Here is a 21,768-nt window from a genome sequence, read left to right on the forward strand (position 1 = left end):
CCCCACTTGGTACGATGGCGTGGATGAACGATGAATATCTGCTGCCCTCTTGTGTCTTCTAACAGCTCCCTGCAAATGATGGTATGCGAGTCCCATACCCTCTCACGGAAACGGTAATCGACTGATTGGACATCCAAAGGTTCATCCGATAAGGGACAGAAAGTGGCTGGTAGCTGAATACACACTGAAATGGCATTAAGCCAGTAGTTTGTTGCCTCAGGGAGTTCTGTGCATACTCGGCCCATGGAAGAAATTGACCCCAGGTGTTCTGGTGGAGCTGACAGAATGCTCGGAGGAATTTACTGATGTCTTGGATCTTCCTCTCGGTCTGACCACTGATTGAGGATGATATCCGCAGCAGAGGCTTATGGCCACACCTAGTCGCTGGAAGAAAGACCTCCAGACTCTGGAGGTGAATTGGGTACCACAATCGGAGACAATGTCTTCAGGAATTCCAAAATCGCTGAATACATGCTTGAAGAAGAGTTCTGCAGTTTCCATGGCAGTGGGGAGGGCTTTGAGGGGGATTAGCTTAAGGGATTTAGAGAAATGGTCGGCCACATGAGGATGCAGGTCTTGCCCTCAGAGGCAGGCAGATCTGTGGCGAAGTCAACCCCTAAGTGTGACCATGGACAGTTGGGAATGGGAAGAGGATGAAGTTTTCCCATGGGCAGATGTTGAGCAGTTTTGGTGGTGGCACGGACTAAGCATCCTAAAACAAACTTTCTGACATCTTGGGCCATCTCGGGCCACTAGAACTTCCCCTGAAGGAGTGAGAGGGTTCAACTGATACCAGGGTGACTAGTACCAACAGAGGTATGTATTTGGTTGATGAGGGGCATGCATTGAGATAAAGGTATGAACTGAACATTGGGTGGACATTCCGGTGGAGGATGGACAGAACTTTCCACTTCAGGTACCCACTGGAAGAATGTTCTCAGGCTGCTTAGATTCCTCATCAAGCATAAGGATGTGTGGTAAAGGATCAGCTTTCTTGTTCTTCACTCCTGGAGGGAAGGTGATGGTGAAGCGAGTAAAGAACAAGGCCCAGCGAGCTTGGTGAGGATTCAATCTCTTAGCATCTCGGAGATGTAAATTCTTATGATTCACTGAAAATGAGGATTGGGTGCCCTCTAACCAGTGTCTCCATTCTTCCAGGGCAAGTTTTATGTCTAGAAGTTCGCGGTTACCTATGTCATAATTGACCTCTGCCAGGGTGAACTTATGAGAGAAGAAGGGGCATGGATGGAGTACATGGGTCTTACTGTGGGGTTGTGAGAGGACTGCCCCGACAGCTGCAGTGGAGGCGTCTACTTCTACGATGAAGGGAAGTTATGGATTGGGATGAATGAGAACAGGAGCTTTGGTGAAGGCTTTTTCAGCTCTTCGGAGGACTTTGTAGCTAAGGGATACCAGGACAGGGACTTCGGTTTACCTCGAAAAAGTGAAGTGAGGGGTGTGACTATGAGGCTGAAGTTGTGGATAAAACGTCTGTAGAAATTAGCAAATTTCAGGAATTCAATTCAATTCAAGTTTATTTGTATAGCGCTTTTTACAATAGACATTGTCTCAAAGCAGCTTTACAGAACATAAACATAGAGCAGAAGGTAAACATAATTAATGATGAAGGAATTAACGAATAATAAAAGAAATAAGAATTAACAGAATAAAAATTCTAGATTATTATTAGATGTATATAGTTCACAGTGTGTATGTATTTATTCCCCTATGAGCAAGTCTGAGGTGACTCAGGCAGCAGTGGCAAGGAAAAACTCCCTTGGTAAAGGAAGAAACCTTGAGAGGAACCGGACTCAAGGGGGAACCCATCCTCATATGGGTGACACTGGGGGTGTGATTGTAATATACAGTCAGTTAAATGTGTATTGGTGTAAGGTTCAAGGACTTCTGATCTCCTGAGTACCACAGAGTCTAACTGGAGATGTCTCAGGATTCTTAGAGTTCTTAGAGTCGGCCTCGGCTCAGTGGACGTCCAAAGGCTTCGTCCCACAGAGGACGTTGGGAGCTGGTACAGTGTCTGGATGCCTCGGGATAGGTACAAAGAGAGAAGCAGTGGAAAGGGATTAACATATCTGCTGTTCATAAAAATGTGCTGGTCTGATGTACTGGTGCATGATATTATGGGATGTATTATGTGTACGCCTGACTAAAGAGATGAGTTTTTAATCTACATTTAAACTGGGAAAGTGTGTCTGCGCCTCGAACACTATCAGGAAGACTATTCCAAAGTTTGGGAGCTAAGCTTAGGAAGTGTTGAAGCTCCTGGATGGTGCAGGGAATTGGCCAATTCTGGATGGCTTTCACCTTCCCCTTGTCCATAGAAATTCTGGTAGCTGATACATTATACCCTAGAAAGGCAATTCTCCGCCGAACCAGAGAAGGGCGCCAGGCTGACCATGGGGTATGCGACCACAGTGGCAGAGGAAGACAGGTGACAGGTGTGGTGGTGCTGGATTGTAGCGATTAGCAAAGAAGGTCCACTAGTTTGTAAATGGGATCCAATGCTGGAACGTTCATCGTCCTTCCGGTATTGGGTCTGGTCTTCTGTAATGATAAACATGCTACAGACAAAGGTAAGCAAAAAACAGAGTGGAGATTATTTATTATAGCTGCATCATTATTAAGCTTGGCTTGGATGATTGCCCAGAAGGAAGAGAATTTATCTTATCTATCAAGATGCTCAGTGTCATTATAGTTGTTATGGATGAAGCACCTGCCTCGCCTCCCGACCGCCACCAGAGGGAACCTTCTCCCACAAACCACCGCTCCTGTCATGATTACACCACCAGCTGCTTTCAATCACCTGCTTCCTATAAAGCATGAACTTGAACTTCCTTTCTCTGTGAGGTCCGGATTTGCCTCTGCTATCGGTCTGAGCGTTTTTCTGTCTGTGTATTCCTGGTTTTTGACTCTGTTTTGATTTTGCTCCATTCTATAATTGTATGCCGCCTGCCACGATCTCGTGCTTGCATTACTGTTTCTGATTTTTGCCTCATCTTCGATATTGTGTTTCCTGATTCTGACCTAAGTCTGTTGTACCTTGAGCTTGAATTAAAGAGTGTGCAAATGGATCCTCCGTCTCACGACCTGTCATTACAATAGTCATTATGTTTTATTACATATTACAGAGAATTTTTAAAGGTGTAAAATTATAAAGTTGCAGCAAGAATGTAAAGGATATGAATATATATTAAAGGTTTAATGAAATGCAGGTTGCAAACATTTGAATAGCTGTTTTTGTCAGAATAAATAATTTAATGCATAATCTACATTTTCATCTGTTTCTACAATATGAAGAGCTGTTCATTACTTCCAGATTCACTATCACAGCTTTTTCATTCAGGTCTATGAACATGAGTTCCGTGACAGTTTTGTTTACATCTGAGATTTATTTGTTATAATAAATACAAGATTGAAGATCACAGACTTGATATTTTATGGCCAATAAAATTAATCCACAGTCCTGTGAAAAAGAAAACATACCCTTCTTCATTTCCCTGTTTTTATTTATCAGGGTCTAAATAACAGCTTGGTGGACTTAACAAGGTTCAATAAACAAACAAATTACTCCAGGGGCCTGTTTCAGAAAGCAGGTTAAGTGAAAACTTTTGTTTGTTAACCCTGAAATGAGGGGAAACTCTGGGTTTTCCGTTTCAGAAAGGGAGATATGTTAAACCCGAGAAAGCAGGTTAAGTCAAGCCCGTTTCTGAAGGAGAGGTAACTTATAATCAGAGTCAGTTACCATAGTAACTTAATCTGTGAACCAGGTTTTCTTTGGTAAACTCGGAGTTTCCGTCGGCCTCCTTCCCTTTTTTAAAGAGGAAGCGATGTTTAAACACCTCATTCATTGCACACATTTCAGTTACGCAGAGAGAATTAAAGGGAATGAAATAGCCTTTTACAGATGATCCTGTTGATGAAGAGGATTTATTAATTTGTAGGGAGTTACATTTACATCGGGAGAAGATTTTGAGGCCCAGAGTGGATTTTTTGTCATATCCCTGTGCATTTTTATTTGAGCGGTACCGTTTTTCTTTACAGTCACTAAAATACATCCATAATCTCATTCATCCTTACATCAGAAACATCAGCCATCGCCGCCGTGTTCTTACATCCGAGCAGATGCTTTCCATTGCCTTACGTTTCTTTGCAAATAGTAGTTTTCTGTTGAACATCGGGAATGCAGAACATATTAGTAAGGCTAATTAATCATGATATCCACCACCACCACAAAACAAAAAAGGAAAATGAATAATCACAAAATCACAAAAACTTATATGGTGGTCTTTATTTCCAAAAAAAAAAAAGTTAGATTTTAATTTAGTTTCAATACTTCCTAGACCATACACTCACCTTTTTCTTTTGTTTCAGAATCTCGATTTCCAGATCTGCCTTTCGGATCTGGCGGACCAAGTATACTAGTTCTTTGCTGCTTTTTTCTATTTTTTTAATACGTTTGTATAACTCTTTAACTGGCAACTGAAAATACAGTAGATTAGAGTTACATAATGTAGTTCTAAAATTCTACAGAATTAAACTGTGGCATTTACTGTACCTCACTGAACTGTGTTCATCTGTGCACCAGAAGTTTATGGACCTTCCTCCTGCTGTTCCTCTACACTCTGTAGGCCTCTCTGTTGCAGCAGAAGAGATAATCCTGTGAAGATGAGCGTTTCATAAAGTACACTTTATAATACTATTTGTCATAATTTTTGGTGTATTGAGTAGGCTACTTACAACTACCTGGTGTTCTGTTGAGACAGGAGGCTCCAAGAGACGGATATTACCATGCGAATCTGTTGGGACCAATGAAAAACCCAACCCAAAGTAATATAAATGGAACATCACAAAAGGTCTATATAAAAAATAACACGTTAAACACTACTGACAGATCTCAGTAAAACTGCAGGTAGTGATAAAGAAATCAAACACTGTTTTTTATGATTCATTATTACCTCTGTTTGAGTAACTAATAACATGAAAGTAGTTAAAAAAAAGAATTTACAACAGCATTTATTGAAATTCTCAACGTTTCAAATATTCACATTAAGAAATCATGAGATCTCAGTTCAGAACGAGCTCTTATATGAAACGTCCCTTAAAATGTTTACTAACAGTTCATATAAATAGTCTGTAATCCACCTGAATTGCCAAAGTTCACTGTTTATCAGTTCAGTCATATAAAATATTGGACAAAAGAGACAAAAACACCAGTGGGCAGAGAGATGACCCTGATGTAGACCTAAGAGGCCAAGTGCCACCCACTATACTTTTGGTTAGTTTAGATTAGGGTGTGCAACTAGATTTTCTTGCTGTCAATTTGTTTAGCTAAAAAAAAAACAGACAACACTAGGTTTTTAATTCTGTTCATTACTTTTCACTGTCCGTGTTCTCCTACCTTTCTGAGTCTAGCTCCCCTGTCCCTTTGTGTCCCGAGTCCTCATGTTCTCGTTTGGATCATTAAAGCAATAATCTGTCTATAGCTGCTTCTCCCCCTCCTAAATTTTTATGATTTTCACCTCTTATTTTAATAGATATATCAGTACATATAACTAATTGTGTATTAATAGTGTCCACTTTCAGTAAATGATACTAATACAAATTCTATGTAATAGAGCATGGTGATTAGTCTGGGGAAGGAACAGATTTATCATTTGTCCTTTACCTGGCCTATACTCAGGAGGGCTGCTTCTTTAGTGTCTTTTCATATAGTGAAATGTAGTAAAGTCCTTTGGAGTTTTTCTTTTTGTTGTTGTTGTTTTTTTCACCATTAAAATTAGCATGAAGCATCATAGTGTCTGTTCTTGATTATATTTAATAAAAATCACATTCAATAACCAATAAACAAATATATTGAATGTTATGACAGTCACTATAACTCTAATGTATAACATTTTTAAATGCTGTCTATGTTCAGTGGAACATTCTTGCTGGGTTTAATTCTGATGTAAGAAAACACTTTCTTATAAGTCAACAATATATGATTTTGTCTTAAAAGTTTTATTCTGTTCTTCAGATCAACCAGAAACTGAAGGATCATTTGAAGACAGAGAAAATCACAGGGAAATGGTGCAAACAACCAGATGGAGTTGTGTTTCACAAGCTGAAAGAAGGAAATAATATTCCAGATGTAAATAAAGCTCTGAGCTGTCAATCTGAATTTTTAAGTTATCTTTAGGTTGATGCTAACAACTGCTTAGCTGTTATATTTATATTATAGTTATATTAGCATAATAATTATATGATGTTAAATGTATTTTTATAAGTCTTTAGAAAACATCTTGTGAACAGATGTAATCGGTTCTTTTTCACATTATTTTATAATTTTATTTGTATATTTTTGTGATACTTTGGCACTGATAATATTCATCTATTTATCAAGATTATGACTTTCATTTTTAACTTAAAAATGTACTACTTTAATTCCTATCTGTTTGTGTCCTTGTCCCTGTAGTGTTTCCCCCTCATTTTAAATAATAATAATAAAACATAATTGTGACTTTATATCTCAGAAGGAATTTTCCTTGCGCAGACATCCACTAGATGGCGACATCTGACCGCAGTATGTGAACCACACAATGTGCCGCATCTGTTACTGCGCTCTTTTGAGCCTATAGCAGCATCTCGGGCCACAGGCAGAGTACAACCACACACACACACACACACACACACACACACACACACACACACACACACACACACACACACACACACACACACACACACACACACACACACACATACACTGTAGGTAGGAACTGGTGTACCAGAAGCTCTTACACAAAGACAATGCATTATTTAATATATTATATTATATTGTCCAGTATATTTACATATATGTCTGCTTTGTAATATATTTGTTGTTTATTTTGTTTCAGAATGGAAGACCTTATTTGTTTTCTGAGAGAGAGAGAGAGAGAGAGAGAGAGAGAGAGAGAGAGAGAGAGAGAGAGAGAGAGAGAGAGAGAGATCCTGGGGCCCGTTTCAATAAGGTGGTTCAACCAACTCTGAGTTTAAACTTGAACTCTGAGTTGATGAACCCTGAGATCTGAAACTGAAAGTTTTCGGTTACAGAACAGCTGAAATGAGCTACTTTTACCAACTCTAAATTGACTGACTCTTAGTTAAGTTAAGCCATTATCAATAGAATGCAGATATACAGTAACGAGTCACCATGGCAGGCAGGTCTGCATATTTCTCACCAGCAGAACTGGAAGTACTTATGCAAGCATATGGAGAATTTGAACACGTATTAAAAAAATAACTTTCTAAAAATAAAACCCTATATACCTTCAAAAGGTATATTTTAATGTAAACTTCTCCCTCTAGTTACACACTGTTCAATTCAAGTATAATTCATGCAATTGTATTTAATAATTAAGAACTATTTTAAAGTACATTCCCAACTGTTATAATCAGCGGTGAAACTGGAAGAACAGTATTTTATTAAACCTATCAATTTCATTTTTTTAATTAAATTTACTGCTGCTATATATTGTACAAAAAGCATAATATTGCACAATATTGTTATTTGCACACTTTATGTACATAACTGACCAGTCATATTCTATATTCATATTTAATACTCATTCTGTCTTCATTGTCTCTCATCGTATCTCATCGTCTGCATTATCTTGTGTAGTTTGTATAGTATAGTGATATTTACTACTTTTGAGAGTCACAAACAGCTGGAACCAAATACACTTGGCCAATAAAACTGGTTCTGATTCTGATAACACACATTTGTTCTCTTGTTCATAATTACAATGTCAGACTGTAGCCGCTAGGTGGGTGTTACTCATTCTCGTGCAGTTCACTTGCACAGCAACACCATGTCTGAACCAGCGAAGACCAGCCAAGATAACAGCATGTAAAGGCCTGAAGCAGGTGCATTCTGGTCCCGGTATCTCCTCTAAGGCCATGGGCATCACGGACTCGTTCGTCGACGACATTGTTGAGCGCATCGCCCTTGAGTCTTCTTGTCCGCCTCGCCACAACAACCCCGCCACCTATAAGGACATCCAGACTGCCGTGCGTCTGTTGCTTCTCGGAGAGTTGAGGGTCGCCCTGGCAGCTCAGCAGCAGGAGCCGCTGCCACAGAATTTCACTTCCTCTGCTCCACTTGCCGCTGATTGCTCCAGGACTCAAGTCTGTCTTAATTTATGTAGAAGTATAGAAATTTCTATTGTGCTTCATGACTGTATTTGCAGACTTTGACATTTTATGATATATGTGCATTAAGGAAAATATTTAGTTTTTACACTGTGTTCTGCAGTTCTCTAATAAATGGGTATTTCATACTATTCTGTATGACATGTAGTCGCGCCATCTCCTCCTGCGTTCCCGTTGTGGACAATGTGACTGTAAGGCAGCGCTGATTATTCATTCATTCATTCATTCATTCATTCATTCATTCATTCATTCATTCATTCAATCATTCATCTTCTACCGCTTATCCGAACTACTCGGGTCACGGGGAGCCTGTGCCTATGTGCCTATCCTCAGGCGTCATTGGGCATCAAGGAAGGATGCACCCTGGACGGAGTAGCGCTGATTATTATTATTATTATTATTATTATTATTATTATTATTATTATTATTTATTTTTTTAATACATTTTGAATTACGTTTGGATTATACTAGATGTATATAGCCTAAAACAATCGACAAATAACACTGTTGGATTTAATCTTCATGATAATGTGGATATAATGTATGAAATGGAGTGAAAATTTAATGTCATTAATTTTTATAATCGTTCTTCTCACATGAATTTTCTACAATCTAACTTCAGTTCACGACCTCACCATCTGTGTCGCCAATTCCCTTTTGTCTCCAGATTGTGCGTACGCACGTCTCAAAGTTTGCTTATAGGTGCGCACATTTTCCCGTCAAGTTTGTTTTTTATAGATCACAACCTTGGCGCGAAAACCGGCGTACGCACGTTTCCAGCCCCGTTTTGTGCGTACGCACGCTTTATAAATGAGACCCCAGGTGAGTAAACACTCAATTACTGTGACTGTCCTTAAACTTTAATAATATATCTGTGATTCACATCAGATTCAATAGTTCATTAAGTCACTGTAAGTTTCCAACTTTGGCAAAAGTTTGTGAGAGGCGCATGAGTTTGTTGGTCAGCATTCCACTTCTCCCCAGCAGCATTCCTGTGTGTGTGTGTGTGTGTGTGTGTGTGTGTGTGTGTGTGTGTGTGTGTGTGTGTGTGTGTGTGTGTGTGTGTGTGTGTGTGTGTGTGTGTGTAATTTTATTTTGCAGATTTTGTTTACAATTTGTAAGTAATATAACTAATCTATAGCACATGTAAATGTATGCCCATATGCTTTTATTTAGATACTGATGCCAGTTTATTGTCAAATTATTTACTATTAATTTATTATTTTAGAATTTTCTAAGTATTTTATTATTGTTATCCATTTTATAATATTTATTTGTATTGTTTCAATTTCAAATCGTGTACTGTAATAAAAGTTAAAGTGTGTGTGTGTGTGTGGGGGGGGGGGGGGTGTTTCATCCTAGCTAGAACTACCACTGGGACTAAGTTCAGCACAGGTCACAATTAATTAAAAGCTCTCAGCCCAAGAAAAAATATAGAAATCAGCTAAAACAAAACCACAGATGGCCACCAGTTAGCTAAATTGTAAGGACAAGTGGCATGGAGATGAAAGTGCTGTCAGTGGAATCAAGATTACAGCATTCACAATGCAAACCTTCAGAAAAGGAAACCAAAGCATAAAGTGAACAAACCACCACATAATCTCAGCCACAGTCTCTGTCATAACGTATGACAAACAAACATACAAATATGTTACCTGACAGTATCTCATAGAACCTAATTATAGTTTCAGTTATTTTAATTAGCACCTTCATTTGGAATTGAATCATTCAATACATTCAGTAACCAGTTTTCCTACATATTTCTAAGTCCTTCCCATATGCTTTTCTTCATAATATTTATTTAGTGTTAAATTAAATCAAGTGGCAGATAGAAGCAAACAGCAGAAAGCACAGATGCATGAGGTAAATATATTTAAATAGAACGCTTCACAAATATTCCATCATATATGACTCATTTGACTATAGAAACATTTAATATTAGTTAGCTTTATTATGTTTTAAAATTGATATAAATATCTTAATCACACTTTCTGTGTATTCTACCAGAGCAATGTTTCGACTTCTGCTGCTTTTGGGTGAGTGTTATGTGTGTGTTATAAAAGATATCTAATTGCTATCATGTGTATATTTCTATATACAATATAATGATGATGATTAGTTTATTTATGTAAATGAAAAGACATTTTAATGAAATGATGAAAAGAGCACATTGTACCATTACAGAAGGTTATTTCAAGCTTATTGGCTTATTGAGTTTACCAGTCATTTTTAATCAGGGTGTGATCCTTTATCCAACTCACTGATTTTTTATTTATTTATTTTTTTCTAACCTGTTACTGTCAGATCTTTAAAAGTTGCATTGTGTAAATACAGATGGATAAAACAAAATTTGTGTTTGTCATCATTTCATGTTGCAAAGCTAAAAATTGGGATTGTTTTGAAAGGGGTGATTATTTTGAATACCCACTGTATATGCATTAGTCTTATGTGATAACTTACAGATCAATAAATCCATCTTAAATCACTAGCAAGACAAAGAATAAATTTATCTTAATTTAATTCTATATTTAATTGCACATGTAAATTAGTTCACTTTATTTTTGATCTTAGTAAATCAGAGCTTCAGTGACCTCAAGTTATATTCATCATGTAACAACTGGTTTTATGTTTTTTTTTAGGGTTTTTCAGCCTTGGTGTCTGTCTTCCTCGTCAGTATCACTTTATTAATGAGAATAAGACCTGGTCTGAAGCACAGAGATACTGCAGAGAGAATTATGTTGATTTAGCCTCTATTAATAACACTGAAGAGGACTTGGCCCTTACAAACATAACAGACATCTGGAACAGCAGGCGAACCTGGATTGGACTGTATGATGATCTGAACAGCTGGAAATGGTCTCTGGATGATGATTCTTTCTACACGGAGGGAGAGAGAAGCTTTAGAAACTGGCTTATACAGAAGCCAAGAGGCTGGTATGCAATGATTATGTGTGTGTGTGTATCTACTTATGATGGAGCTTGGTGGGAGATACCTTGTTCCACAATGATTCATTTCATGTGCTTTGATGGTGAGTAAAGCAGATTTGAATATGCTTTATGAAGAAACACAAGTTAGCTTTATATTCAGTACATATTTTCTGTAAAAGTACAGGTTCCCTATATTTCTACTGTCTCTTTTAGGCAGAGTGAATGCCAGTAAAATATATGTCCTGGTCAATCAGCACAAGAATTGGACTGAAGCTCAGAGATACTGCAGAGAACATCACACAGACCTGGCCATCGTGAGAAATGAGACTGAGAACCAGGAGATTAAATCAATGTATAATAAAACATATCATACCATTTTTTGGATCGGCCTGTACAGAACCAGGTCTTGGTCAGATAAAAGCAACTCTTCATTCAGCAACTGGAAACCTGGACAACCAGATGGTTATGGACAGACTAAAACCTGTACTGCTGTGTCATTTAATGATTCTGGGAATTGGACAGATGAAAATTGTAGCCATGCTTTTCCATTCCTTTGTTACAGCAGTGAGTAGATTTCTGTATTGAATTTATCTATAATGGGAATTTTCAGTAGAAAGTAAGCACAGTAACCAACATTTGTGTTATCCCACTCTAGCAATGTCATCAGTACCCTCTCATCAGTATCACTTTGTGAATGAGAATAAGACCTGGACTGAAGCACAGAGATACTGCAGAGAGAATTACACTGACCTGGCTACTATTGATAACATGGAGGAAATGAACACACTCCTTAACACAGTAAATGGCAGCTACTCAGGTTTAGCCTGGATTGGACTGTATGGTGATGAGGACAGCTGGAGATGGTCTCTGGATGATGATGCTTTCTACCAGAAGGGAGAGAGAGACTTCAGAGGATGGTACCATCAAAATGATAACTATTTTGGAAATGAGCTGTGTGTTTACATTATATCTGATGGAACCTGGTTTGATGGAGACTGCAGAGCACATTTAACATTTATTTGTTATAATGGTGAGAAAATGAAATCAATTTATGAGAATAGATTTTGGTTTAAGTGTTACTGAGCACATTTATTGGCTTTTCTTATCAGGAAACAATGGAACAGAAAATTACACATGGATAAACCAGCCAATGACTTGGACGAAAGCTCAGCATTATTGCAGAGAGCATTATACTGACTTGGCCAGTGTGAGAAATCAAACAGATAATCAAAGAATCTTAAACCTTACATTTGGCACTGTGGCTTGGATTGGTTTATACAGGACCAGACTCTGGTCAGACAAACAGGTATCCACATATGAAAATTGGAGACCAGCCACCTATCAACAGCCAGACAATGGTATTAATAATCCCTGGGAAGCCGGAAATCAGCACTGCACTGCTGTCTCATTCAGAGACTCAGGTCATTGGACAGATGAGGACTGCTTATCCACCTTCCCTTTTATCTGCTATAACAGTGAGTTCATCTAATCAGACTTTTTTTTTTATTATTGCACAATATGAATCTTTATCCACTTGAACTATATAAATATCACAAACATTTTTTTTAATCATTTTCTACATTAACATTTATATTTTTGGTAATTCACAATTTTTACAAAAAAAAGGTTGTTTGTCTGCAAAAAAAATATATTGTGGTGTTTTTCCTTTAAAGAATTCTGCACAGGATCATCATGCACCTACCATCAGTATCACTTTGTTAATGAAAATAAGACCTGGACTGAAGCACAGAGATACTGCAGAGAGAATTACACTGACCTGGCAACCATTAATAACATGGAGGAAATGAACACACTCATTAACACAATAAATGGAATCTACTCAGGTTTAGCCTGGATTGGACTGTATGATGATCTGAACAGCTGGAAATGGTCTCTGGATGATGATGCTTTCTACAATAACGGAAAAATAAACTTTAGTAATTGGGATATATACAAACCACGCTTCTGGAATGGAAACAATTTATGTGTATATTTTGATTATTCTTCTCTTTGGTGGGTGGATATATGTTCTACACCACTTCCATTCATTTGTTTTGATGGTGAGTGCCACAGTTTATATATATGTTTATATATATATATATATATATATATATATATATATATATATATATATATATATATATATATATATATATATTCGACACAATTCCACTTTCTTCTCTTTTAGGCAGAGTGAATGCCAGTGAGAGATATGTCCCGGTTTATCAGAACATGAACTGGACTGAAGCTCAAAGATACTGCAGAGAACATTACACAGACCTGGCCATTGTGAGGAACGAGACTGAGAACCAGAAGATAGGATCATTATTAGCTAATAATGAGGATGATTATCATTATACCTCCGGTCATTACTATTACTATAACGGTCAGTACAGTAATTATTACGCTTTTTGGATCGGCCTGTACAGAACCAATTTTTGGTCGGATCAAAGCAACTCTTCTTTTACCAACTGGAAACCTGGACCATCAGATAATTATGGACAAACTGTATCCTGTACTGCTGTGTCATTTAATGATGATTATTATTATGGGAAATGGACAGATGAAAACTGTGGTCAAGCTTTTCCATTCCTCTGTTACAGCAGTGAGTGAAGAACAGAGATTTCTATATTATCTTTAGTGGCAATTTTTAGTAGAATTTCTTGCTCTTAATGAACACAAACAAATATCATTTTTCAAAAACATGAGCACAGTAACCAACATTTGTGTTATTCTACTCTAGCAATGCCCTCAAGCTCCTCTCATCAGTATCACTTTGTTAATGAGAATAAGACCTGGACTGAAGCACAGAGATACTGCAGAGAGAATTACACTGACCTGGCTACTATTGATAACATGGAGGAAATGAACACACTCCTTAACACAGTAAATGGCAGCTACTCTGGTTTAGCCTGGATTGGAATGTATGTTGATATGGACAGCTGGAGATGGTCTCTGGATGATGATGCTTTCTACCAGAAGGGAGAGAGAGACTTCAGAGGATGGTCCCATCAACCTAATAATTACAATGGAAATGAGATGTGTGTAATCATGGATTATGGTGGGGTGTGGTTTGACAGGCCTTGTACTGACAGAAATTCATTTGTTTGCTATAATGGTAAGCTCTGCCAGGCAAATGAAACATTAATTTAATCTGCGTTTTATGTACTAAAAACAATGTTTAAAAAACAGCTTTTGTGTGTAACTTTATAATTCTCTCAATAATAGGTATGAACAACACATATGTAATGTTTTATGATCAGAAGACTTGGGAAGAAGCTCAGAACCTTTGCAGAATGAGATACACAGACCTGGCCAGTGTGAGAAATCAGACCGAACTTCAGCAAATACTGAGCATCACAAACAGCTATGGCGTATGGATAGGTCTGTATAGGAACCGGTTATGGTCAGATCAGAGCAACTCAACCTTTACATATTGGATACCAATGAATCCAGAACCAACACCAGAACCTGATAATGGTTGGTATTCAACTGGAGAAATTGGAAATCAACACTGTACAGCTTTGGATCATCTTGGCCGATGGACAGATGAAAACTGTTTTGCCAGATTCCCTTTTATCTGCTACACTAGTGAGTTGATCTCCATTTTAAATTATTTTAAAAAATAATACATAAAAATAGTAATACTAATCCAATATATTAGACTAATATAAGAATAAATCTACTAGAAGCTGGATGTCTAAATATGATTATGAATGTTAGCGATAGCAATGTTTGCAGCTGGAATAAGATTACCAGATGTTTTCTAATCCTAACATGTGTTCCTTATGCTCTGGCAGCATTCACTCCAGGTAAGCAAAAACACTACTTATGTGTAGATGAAAAATTAATAGAGATATCTATTATATCTTAATTTACTAAGTGAATACTTATTGAAGTTTTGTTTACCTTTTTTATTGGTTATAATTAACAATTTTATAAAGGTGCTGTGATGGGATTGCGAATGAAAGTCACTGCTAATGAAAATCTGTTAAACTCTCAAATTAAAAAGCTGGTGCTGATTGAAGTAAGTTAACATTCCTATAATGTCTTCCTTTATCTGTCCATTTAATGTATATTAATACCATTTATTAAATTGAGTTTATTTTGTAGATAATGTGTAAAAATGTATTTAGCAATAAAAATACTGTTGTCCAAAATGATTATACATTAAAGCATTATAAATTCATAATGGATGAGATGTGGCTTAAAGGATTTTACAGTATTTACTGCAGTCATATAATTATTTCATATTTCTGTCAGCTTCAACAAGAATTGAGCAAACTGGGACTTTCAAGCAACTACACTGTGAATGTGAGAAACATCCATAAGCTCGGTCCATGAAGGAAAAAGTCTACATTCAGGTTCAAAATATAACAGGAAAATTCCAGGTTTTGTGGTGATTTATCTTTTATTTACTCATTTACTCAGATATCTTTCTCTTCCAGAGCAGTTGGAAATTCTGTAGAGCTTTATTAAAACGAGTATATAGTTATATTTACAAACCTTGAAATGCATACTGTAATGTCTCATTATTAATAACAATGACTGTAATTATACTGATATGTGATCGAGCATGATTTCTTCAGTGTAATATTTTATTGGGTTTATTGCTTATTAATGGTATTCTTGAAATGAATTTTTAAATGAATAAAAGAATCACTGAACTTGCTTATGAAAAATATTGCTATGAGCTTTAAGGGATAATATGTGATTTTCATTTATTAATTGTTTTCAGTATTGGTTTCCATGTAGTTTTGGTTGTGCTGATTAAATATCAATCTAATAATAAACAATAAATGAAGGAATGTGTGAAATGTTTTGTGTTGGGTGAAAGTTATTCAAAGAGAAAAATATTTTTTATGTTGTTTGAAAATAAAGTATATGTTATTTTTTATAGAGAAACCAAGAAGGTCTGATAGATCCAGCTACTTATTGCTGTGGCTGTGAAGAACCACATTGTTTTGTTTAAACATCCTTTCAAAATAGCTTTATATAATAAAGATTATACAGGTCTCACAAAAGTCTCCATACATGAGGAAAGTTAACATTTGTTAGTAAAAGGTAACTGAACCTCCTCTACATGATTACCATTTTTTAAACACTCACATCTCTTACAGACCTATCGTAACTTTGGCTCCTTGTGAGATCTTCGGTATCCATCCATGACAATGATTTCTATAAATTCTTCCTTTAACAAAGGCATTCTTAAAGGATATCTGAAAAAAAAAATCTGTAATGTATATAGATTTTGAAAGACATTTTGCAGTGAAGTTCATTTCTCCCATATAAGGAGACTTTTGTGACACCCTGTATAATTAAGTGCATAATACTTTATCCATGAATGAACCAAAGAAAACGAAAGTAGTGTTCCAGTTAAAACTGAATAAACGTTTTCTTTACTTTTTAAGTACTTTTTTGGGTTTCACATATGATTTATATTATATAAATAGAATAGAAATTATCTTTTGCTTTGTTTGTGGAGACTAGTTTTATTTATGACCCACAAAGTTTGCCCATCGCTGTTATACATTTTAATTGATTAAATACATTTTCCCTCCCAGCAGATGGCGCTGAAGTCACAGCATTAACGTGAGTGAAACGCTCAGTAACTCAATATATAATAAATAAATAAATAAATAAATAAATAAATAAATAAATAAATAAATAAATAAATAAATAAATAAATAAGCAGAACCATGTCATAACCAACCACGGGACAATAAAATCCACTGGCATTTACCACAAGACACCTCAGCATTATTATGTTTAATTGTAAAACGTTGTACACGTTCAGGACCGCCGAATCAAACCGAACACACCTGTATTCTTACTGGGCAATACGAGAAGGATGGGCGGGTTTGCTGACAGTTTCCACCTCTTTTGGTGACAATAACGTCTGTAATGATACATTCAATGATACATGCTACATTCAGTAACCAGTTTTTCTACATATTTCTAAGTCCTTCACATATACTTTTCTTCCTAATCTTTATTTATTGTTGAAATTAAATCAAGTGGCAAACAGAAGCAAACAGCAGAAAGCACAGATCCATGAGGTAAATATATTTAAATAGAAAGCTTCACAAATATTCCACAACATGACTCTTTTACTATAAAAACATTTAATATTAGTTAGTTAATATTTTAAAATGTATATAAATATCTTAATCACACTTTCTGTGTATTCTACCAGAGCCATGTTTCCACTTCTGCTGCTTTTGTTTTGTGTTAGAAAATATATCTATTTGTTATTTTATATATATATATATATATATATATATATATATATATATATATATATATATATATATATATATATATATTTCTATATACATTATTATGATGATTTGTTTATTTATGTAAATGATAAGAAGTTTTAATTATTTAATTAGATGATGGAGTGTACATTGTACCATTACAGAATATTATTTTAAACTTATTGGCTTATTGAGTTTACCAGTCATTTTTAATAGGCAGTGATCCTTTATCCAACTCAGTGATTCTGATTTTTTATTTACATTTATTTTTTTTTGACCTGTTACTGTTAGATCTTTTGCTTGGATTTTACAAGTTGCAATGTGTACATACAGATCGATAAAATAAAAATTGTGTTTGTCATCATTTCATGTTGCAAAGCTACAAATTGTGATTGTTTTGAAAGGGGTGATTATTTTTTATACCCACTGTATATGCATCAGTCTTATGTGATAACTTACAGATAAAAAAATCCATCTTAAATCACTAGCAACATGTCCAATGAGTAGAAAGAAGAAATTTATCTAATTGCACATGTAAATTAGTTCATTTTATTTTTGATCTTAGTAAATCAGAGCTTCAGTGACCTCGAGTTACTTTCATTATGTAAAAACTGGTATTATTTATTTTACAGGGTTTTTCAGCCTTGGTGTCTGTCTTCCTCGTCAGTATCACTTCTTTAATGAGAATAAGACCTGGTCTGAAGCACAGAGATACTGCAGAGAGAATTATGTTGATTTAGCCTCTATTAATAACACTGAAGAGGACTTGGCCCTTACAAACATAATAGACATCAGGAACAGCAAGCGAACCTGGATTGGACTGTATGATGATCTGAACAGCTGGAAATGGTCTCTGGATGATGATTCTTTCTATAAGGAGGGAGAGAGAAGCTTTAGAAACTGGTATATACAGAAGCCACCATCAGGTTGATGGTACCATCAACCTGATAACTACAATGGAAACGAGATGTGTGTTTATATTACATCTGATGGAACCTGGTCTGATGGAAACCGTTACAATTATTTTCAATTTGTTTGCTATGATGGTGAGAATATATAATAAGTTTAACAAAGGATTAAACTGTCATATTTTTTGTTGTTGTTGTTTCACATTGATTAATCAGCCCATGTCTTGGACACAGGCTCAGCATTACTGCAGAGTGTATTATACAGACCTGGCCAGTGTGAGGAACCAAGCAGATAATTAACAAATCCTTAATCTCACAGGTGGCTTTAACACTTGGATTGAGTCTATACAGAACCAGACTCTGGTCAGACAAACAGGAATCTGTGTATGAAAACTGGAGACCAGCCACTCAGTTTATACCTGAACAGCCAGATAATGGTTATATGTTTATTGGGAATATGGTTTTCAGCCCTGCACTGCTGTATCTCTCACAGATTCAGGCTACTGGACAGATGAGAGCTGCATAACCACAATCCCTTTTTTCTGCTATGAGAATGAGTTCATTTAATCAGCCTTTGTTTATTGATTATTGCACAGTATGGAGATTCGTAACTTTCCAGAGAAAAACTTCAATTTATCTTTTGATTTTGATTATTTAGGATTTCACATCTTTTAACAAATCATAGGATGTTCAGTGTTTGAAAATTTAGAAGTATAAATTTGATATGTAAATAAATAAATTCATGTATATTTTGTTTTCTAAAACACTGCCTAAGCCTTAATACTTTGTCCCAAAAGCATATTTACAGCAGTGAAACATTATGGCCACTTGAAGTTTTTATTTTACATAATATTTAAATGTAAAACCTACATACACAATACTGACATTTTTATTAATCAGTAGATATTTTGTTGTTCTGTCTTTTAAAGAATCTTGCACAGCATCCTCATGTTCCCTCTACCAGTATCACTTTATTAATCAGAATAAGACCTGGATTGAAGCTCAGAGATACTGCCGAGACAAATACACTGACCTGGCCACCATTAACAGTATAGAAGATGTGACAAGACTCCTTAACACAGCCACAGCATATAACATCTACTCAGGTTTAGCCTGGATTGGACTGTATGATGATCTAAAGAGCTGGAAATGGTCTCTGGGTGATGATTCTTACTACACGAATGGAGAGAGAAACTTTAGAAACTAGTATATAAACAAACCAACGAACTGGAATGGGAATGGTTTATGTGTAGTTTTTTCGAGTTACTCTACACAATAGAGTGAGGAGTCTTGCGATCTTGAACTGTCATTTATTTGTTTTGATGGTAAGCAAAACAGCTATGTATTTTTTAATTATAGTTTTATCATAGTTAATATAAAATATAATAACCAATAGCTTTGGATTTAAAGCTAGATTTAGATCTAAACAATTACATACCACATATTCCATGTAAAAGTTTTTCAGTTATATATATTGCATTTATCTCTTTTAGGTAAAGTGAATGGCAGTGAAAGCTATGTTTTGGTTAAACAGAACATGAACTGGACTGAAGCTCAGAGATACTGCAGAGAACATTACACAGATCTGGTCAGCATTAGGAACGAGACAGAATTACAGGATCGGGTTATTATTAAGTCAATCTGATAATAATAATAATAATAATAATAATAATAATAATAATAATAATAATAATAATAATAATAATAACAACAACTAATTATTATTATTATTATTATTATTATTATTATTATTATTATTATTATTACCTTGTTTGGATCGGCCTGTACAAAACCAGGTCTTGGTCAGATCAAAGCAACTCTTCTTTCAGCAACTGGAAACCTGGACAACCAGATAATTATGCATAGAATGAATCCTGTACTGCTGTGTCATTTAATGATTCTGGGAAATGGACAGATGAAAATTGTAGTAAAGGTTTTCCATTCCTCTGTTACAGCAGTGAGTAAATTTTTGTTTGCTGCTTTAAAAGTTTTCGAATTATGATCTGAACATTGTCTGATCATAACACTAATATTAACATTATTATAATGTTATATATATTCAAACTGCTATAAATATTTAAGTGAACAAATGTTTATTACATTTTTGTTACCTTTTTTAGCAATGTCCTAAAATTTTCTCATCTATATCACTTTCTTAATGAGAATAAGACCTGGACTGAAGCACAGCGATACTGCAGAGAGAATTACACTGACCTAGCTACTATTGATAACATGGAGGAAATAAACACACTCCTTGACACAGTAAATGGCAGCTACTCAGGTTTAGCCTGGATTGAACTGTATGATGATGTGGACAGTTGGAGATGGTCTCTGGATGATGATGCCTTCTACCAGGGGGGAGAGTGAGAGACTTCAGAGGATGGTACCATCAACCTGATAACTATAATGGAAAAGAGCTTTGTGTTTCCATGAACAACAAAGGGGAATGGTTTGACAAGTCTTGTAATGACAGAAATCTATTTGTTTGTTATAATGGTAAGAATGATAAACTATGTGTGTGGGAAAATTTGTGCAGTGTTTAAAGTTGCTATTATAGCTGATATTGGCTTATGAATATTAATAATAACACATAATTTGCCTATAGGTGACTATCACGATGTTTTCAATCTTGGGTACAAACATATATGTTCAGATTTATAACAGCATGACCTGGGAAGACGCTCAGAGATTCTGCAGAGAAAATTACATAGACCTTGCCAGTGTGAGAAACGAGAATGAACTTAAGCAGATACTGAGTATCATGTATGGCTATGAGGTATGGATAGGTCTGTATAGGAACCGATTATGTATGTTTTAGGAATACTATGGGACTATTTAGCATTTAGTAATTCAATGCATTTATTACTGAGATTTATTGGTGCATTGATTAAAGTTTGACTAAATGAAATGCTAATAAAGAAACACTAAATAAAGGATTGTGTCAAGGATTGTTTTCAAACACAATGGATTTGAAATGAAATTTTAATTTACATCAAAACTTTAATCTACACTTAAAATACTGTCTCATATCCAGAGCCGATCCTGATCTCTCTGGGGCCCTAAGCAAAATTCTGCTAAGGGGCCCTCCTACCTGACCCCTTGAGCCATGTAAACCATTTACCACACATTCACACTTGACACCCCACTGCTCCCACTACAAACCTCCCTCATTTTAAAAAAGTTTAAAACAATACAATACAATACTGTATTGTAAAACATTACAGAATTGAATGAGGTATAAACAAATCTTTATTGATTGGAATATTTTGAATAGAATTTTGATTTGAATATTAGCAATTGAATTTAAAGTGAATAGTAACATTATCATAAATAAGCAGAGAATAATAAAATATAACAAAATTATTATATATATATATATATATATATATATATATATATATATATATATATATATATATATATATATATACCCCATATATTCACCCCACTGATGAATGATGATCTGCATCCCAGATCTGTTC

The 21,768-nt window shown here is 35.6% G+C and overlaps 3 protein-coding genes across 3 annotated transcripts in view; all 3 read left to right on the top strand.

The window, feature by feature from the left end:
- Window positions 1-21,768, top strand: part of LOC113650532 (lactose-binding lectin l-2-like) — a 214,377-nt gene that overhangs the window by 91,821 nt on the left and 100,788 nt on the right. The gene's annotated exons all lie outside the window — the stretch shown is intronic.
- LOC113650569 (histone H2B-like) overlaps window positions 7,629-21,768 on the top strand; it is a 28,349-nt gene continuing 14,209 nt past the window's right edge. Inside the window, exon 1 of the mRNA XM_047801547.1 lies at window positions 7,629-8,166. Coding sequence (XP_047657503.1) covers window positions 7,939-8,166 — 228 coding nt within the window. The 5' untranslated portion in view covers window positions 7,629-7,938. The remainder of the gene's footprint in view (window positions 8,167-21,768) is intronic.
- LOC113650576 (macrophage mannose receptor 1-like) lies at window positions 9,572-15,599 on the top strand. Its single transcript, XM_047799789.1, has 13 exons — window positions 9,572-10,053; window positions 10,198-10,226; window positions 10,830-11,219; window positions 11,332-11,682; window positions 11,774-12,148; window positions 12,228-12,593; window positions 12,792-13,178; window positions 13,307-13,723; window positions 13,862-14,236; window positions 14,347-14,709; window positions 14,919-14,930; window positions 15,063-15,145; window positions 15,382-15,599. The coding sequence occupies exons 1-13, from the start codon at window positions 10,049-10,051 to the stop codon at window positions 15,460-15,462; spliced, it is 3,234 nt and encodes a 1,077-aa protein (XP_047655745.1). The 5' UTR covers window positions 9,572-10,048; the 3' UTR covers window positions 15,463-15,599.

The sequence above is a fragment of the Tachysurus fulvidraco genome, chromosome 1, assembly GCF_022655615.1.
Source record: "Tachysurus fulvidraco isolate hzauxx_2018 chromosome 1, HZAU_PFXX_2.0, whole genome shotgun sequence".
Lineage (NCBI taxonomy): Eukaryota > Metazoa > Chordata > Actinopteri > Siluriformes > Bagridae > Tachysurus > Tachysurus fulvidraco.

Bases quoted from the DNA above. Each gene is read 5' to 3' on its own strand.
- LOC113650576 (XM_047799789.1), top strand. The intron at 11,683-11,773 runs GTGAGTAGATTT...ATCCCACTCTAG, and splicing joins TCCATTCCTTTGTTACAGCA to CAATGTCATCAGTACCCTCT. The intron at 12,149-12,227 runs GTGAGAAAATGA...TTTTCTTATCAG, and splicing joins AACATTTATTTGTTATAATG to GAAACAATGGAACAGAAAAT.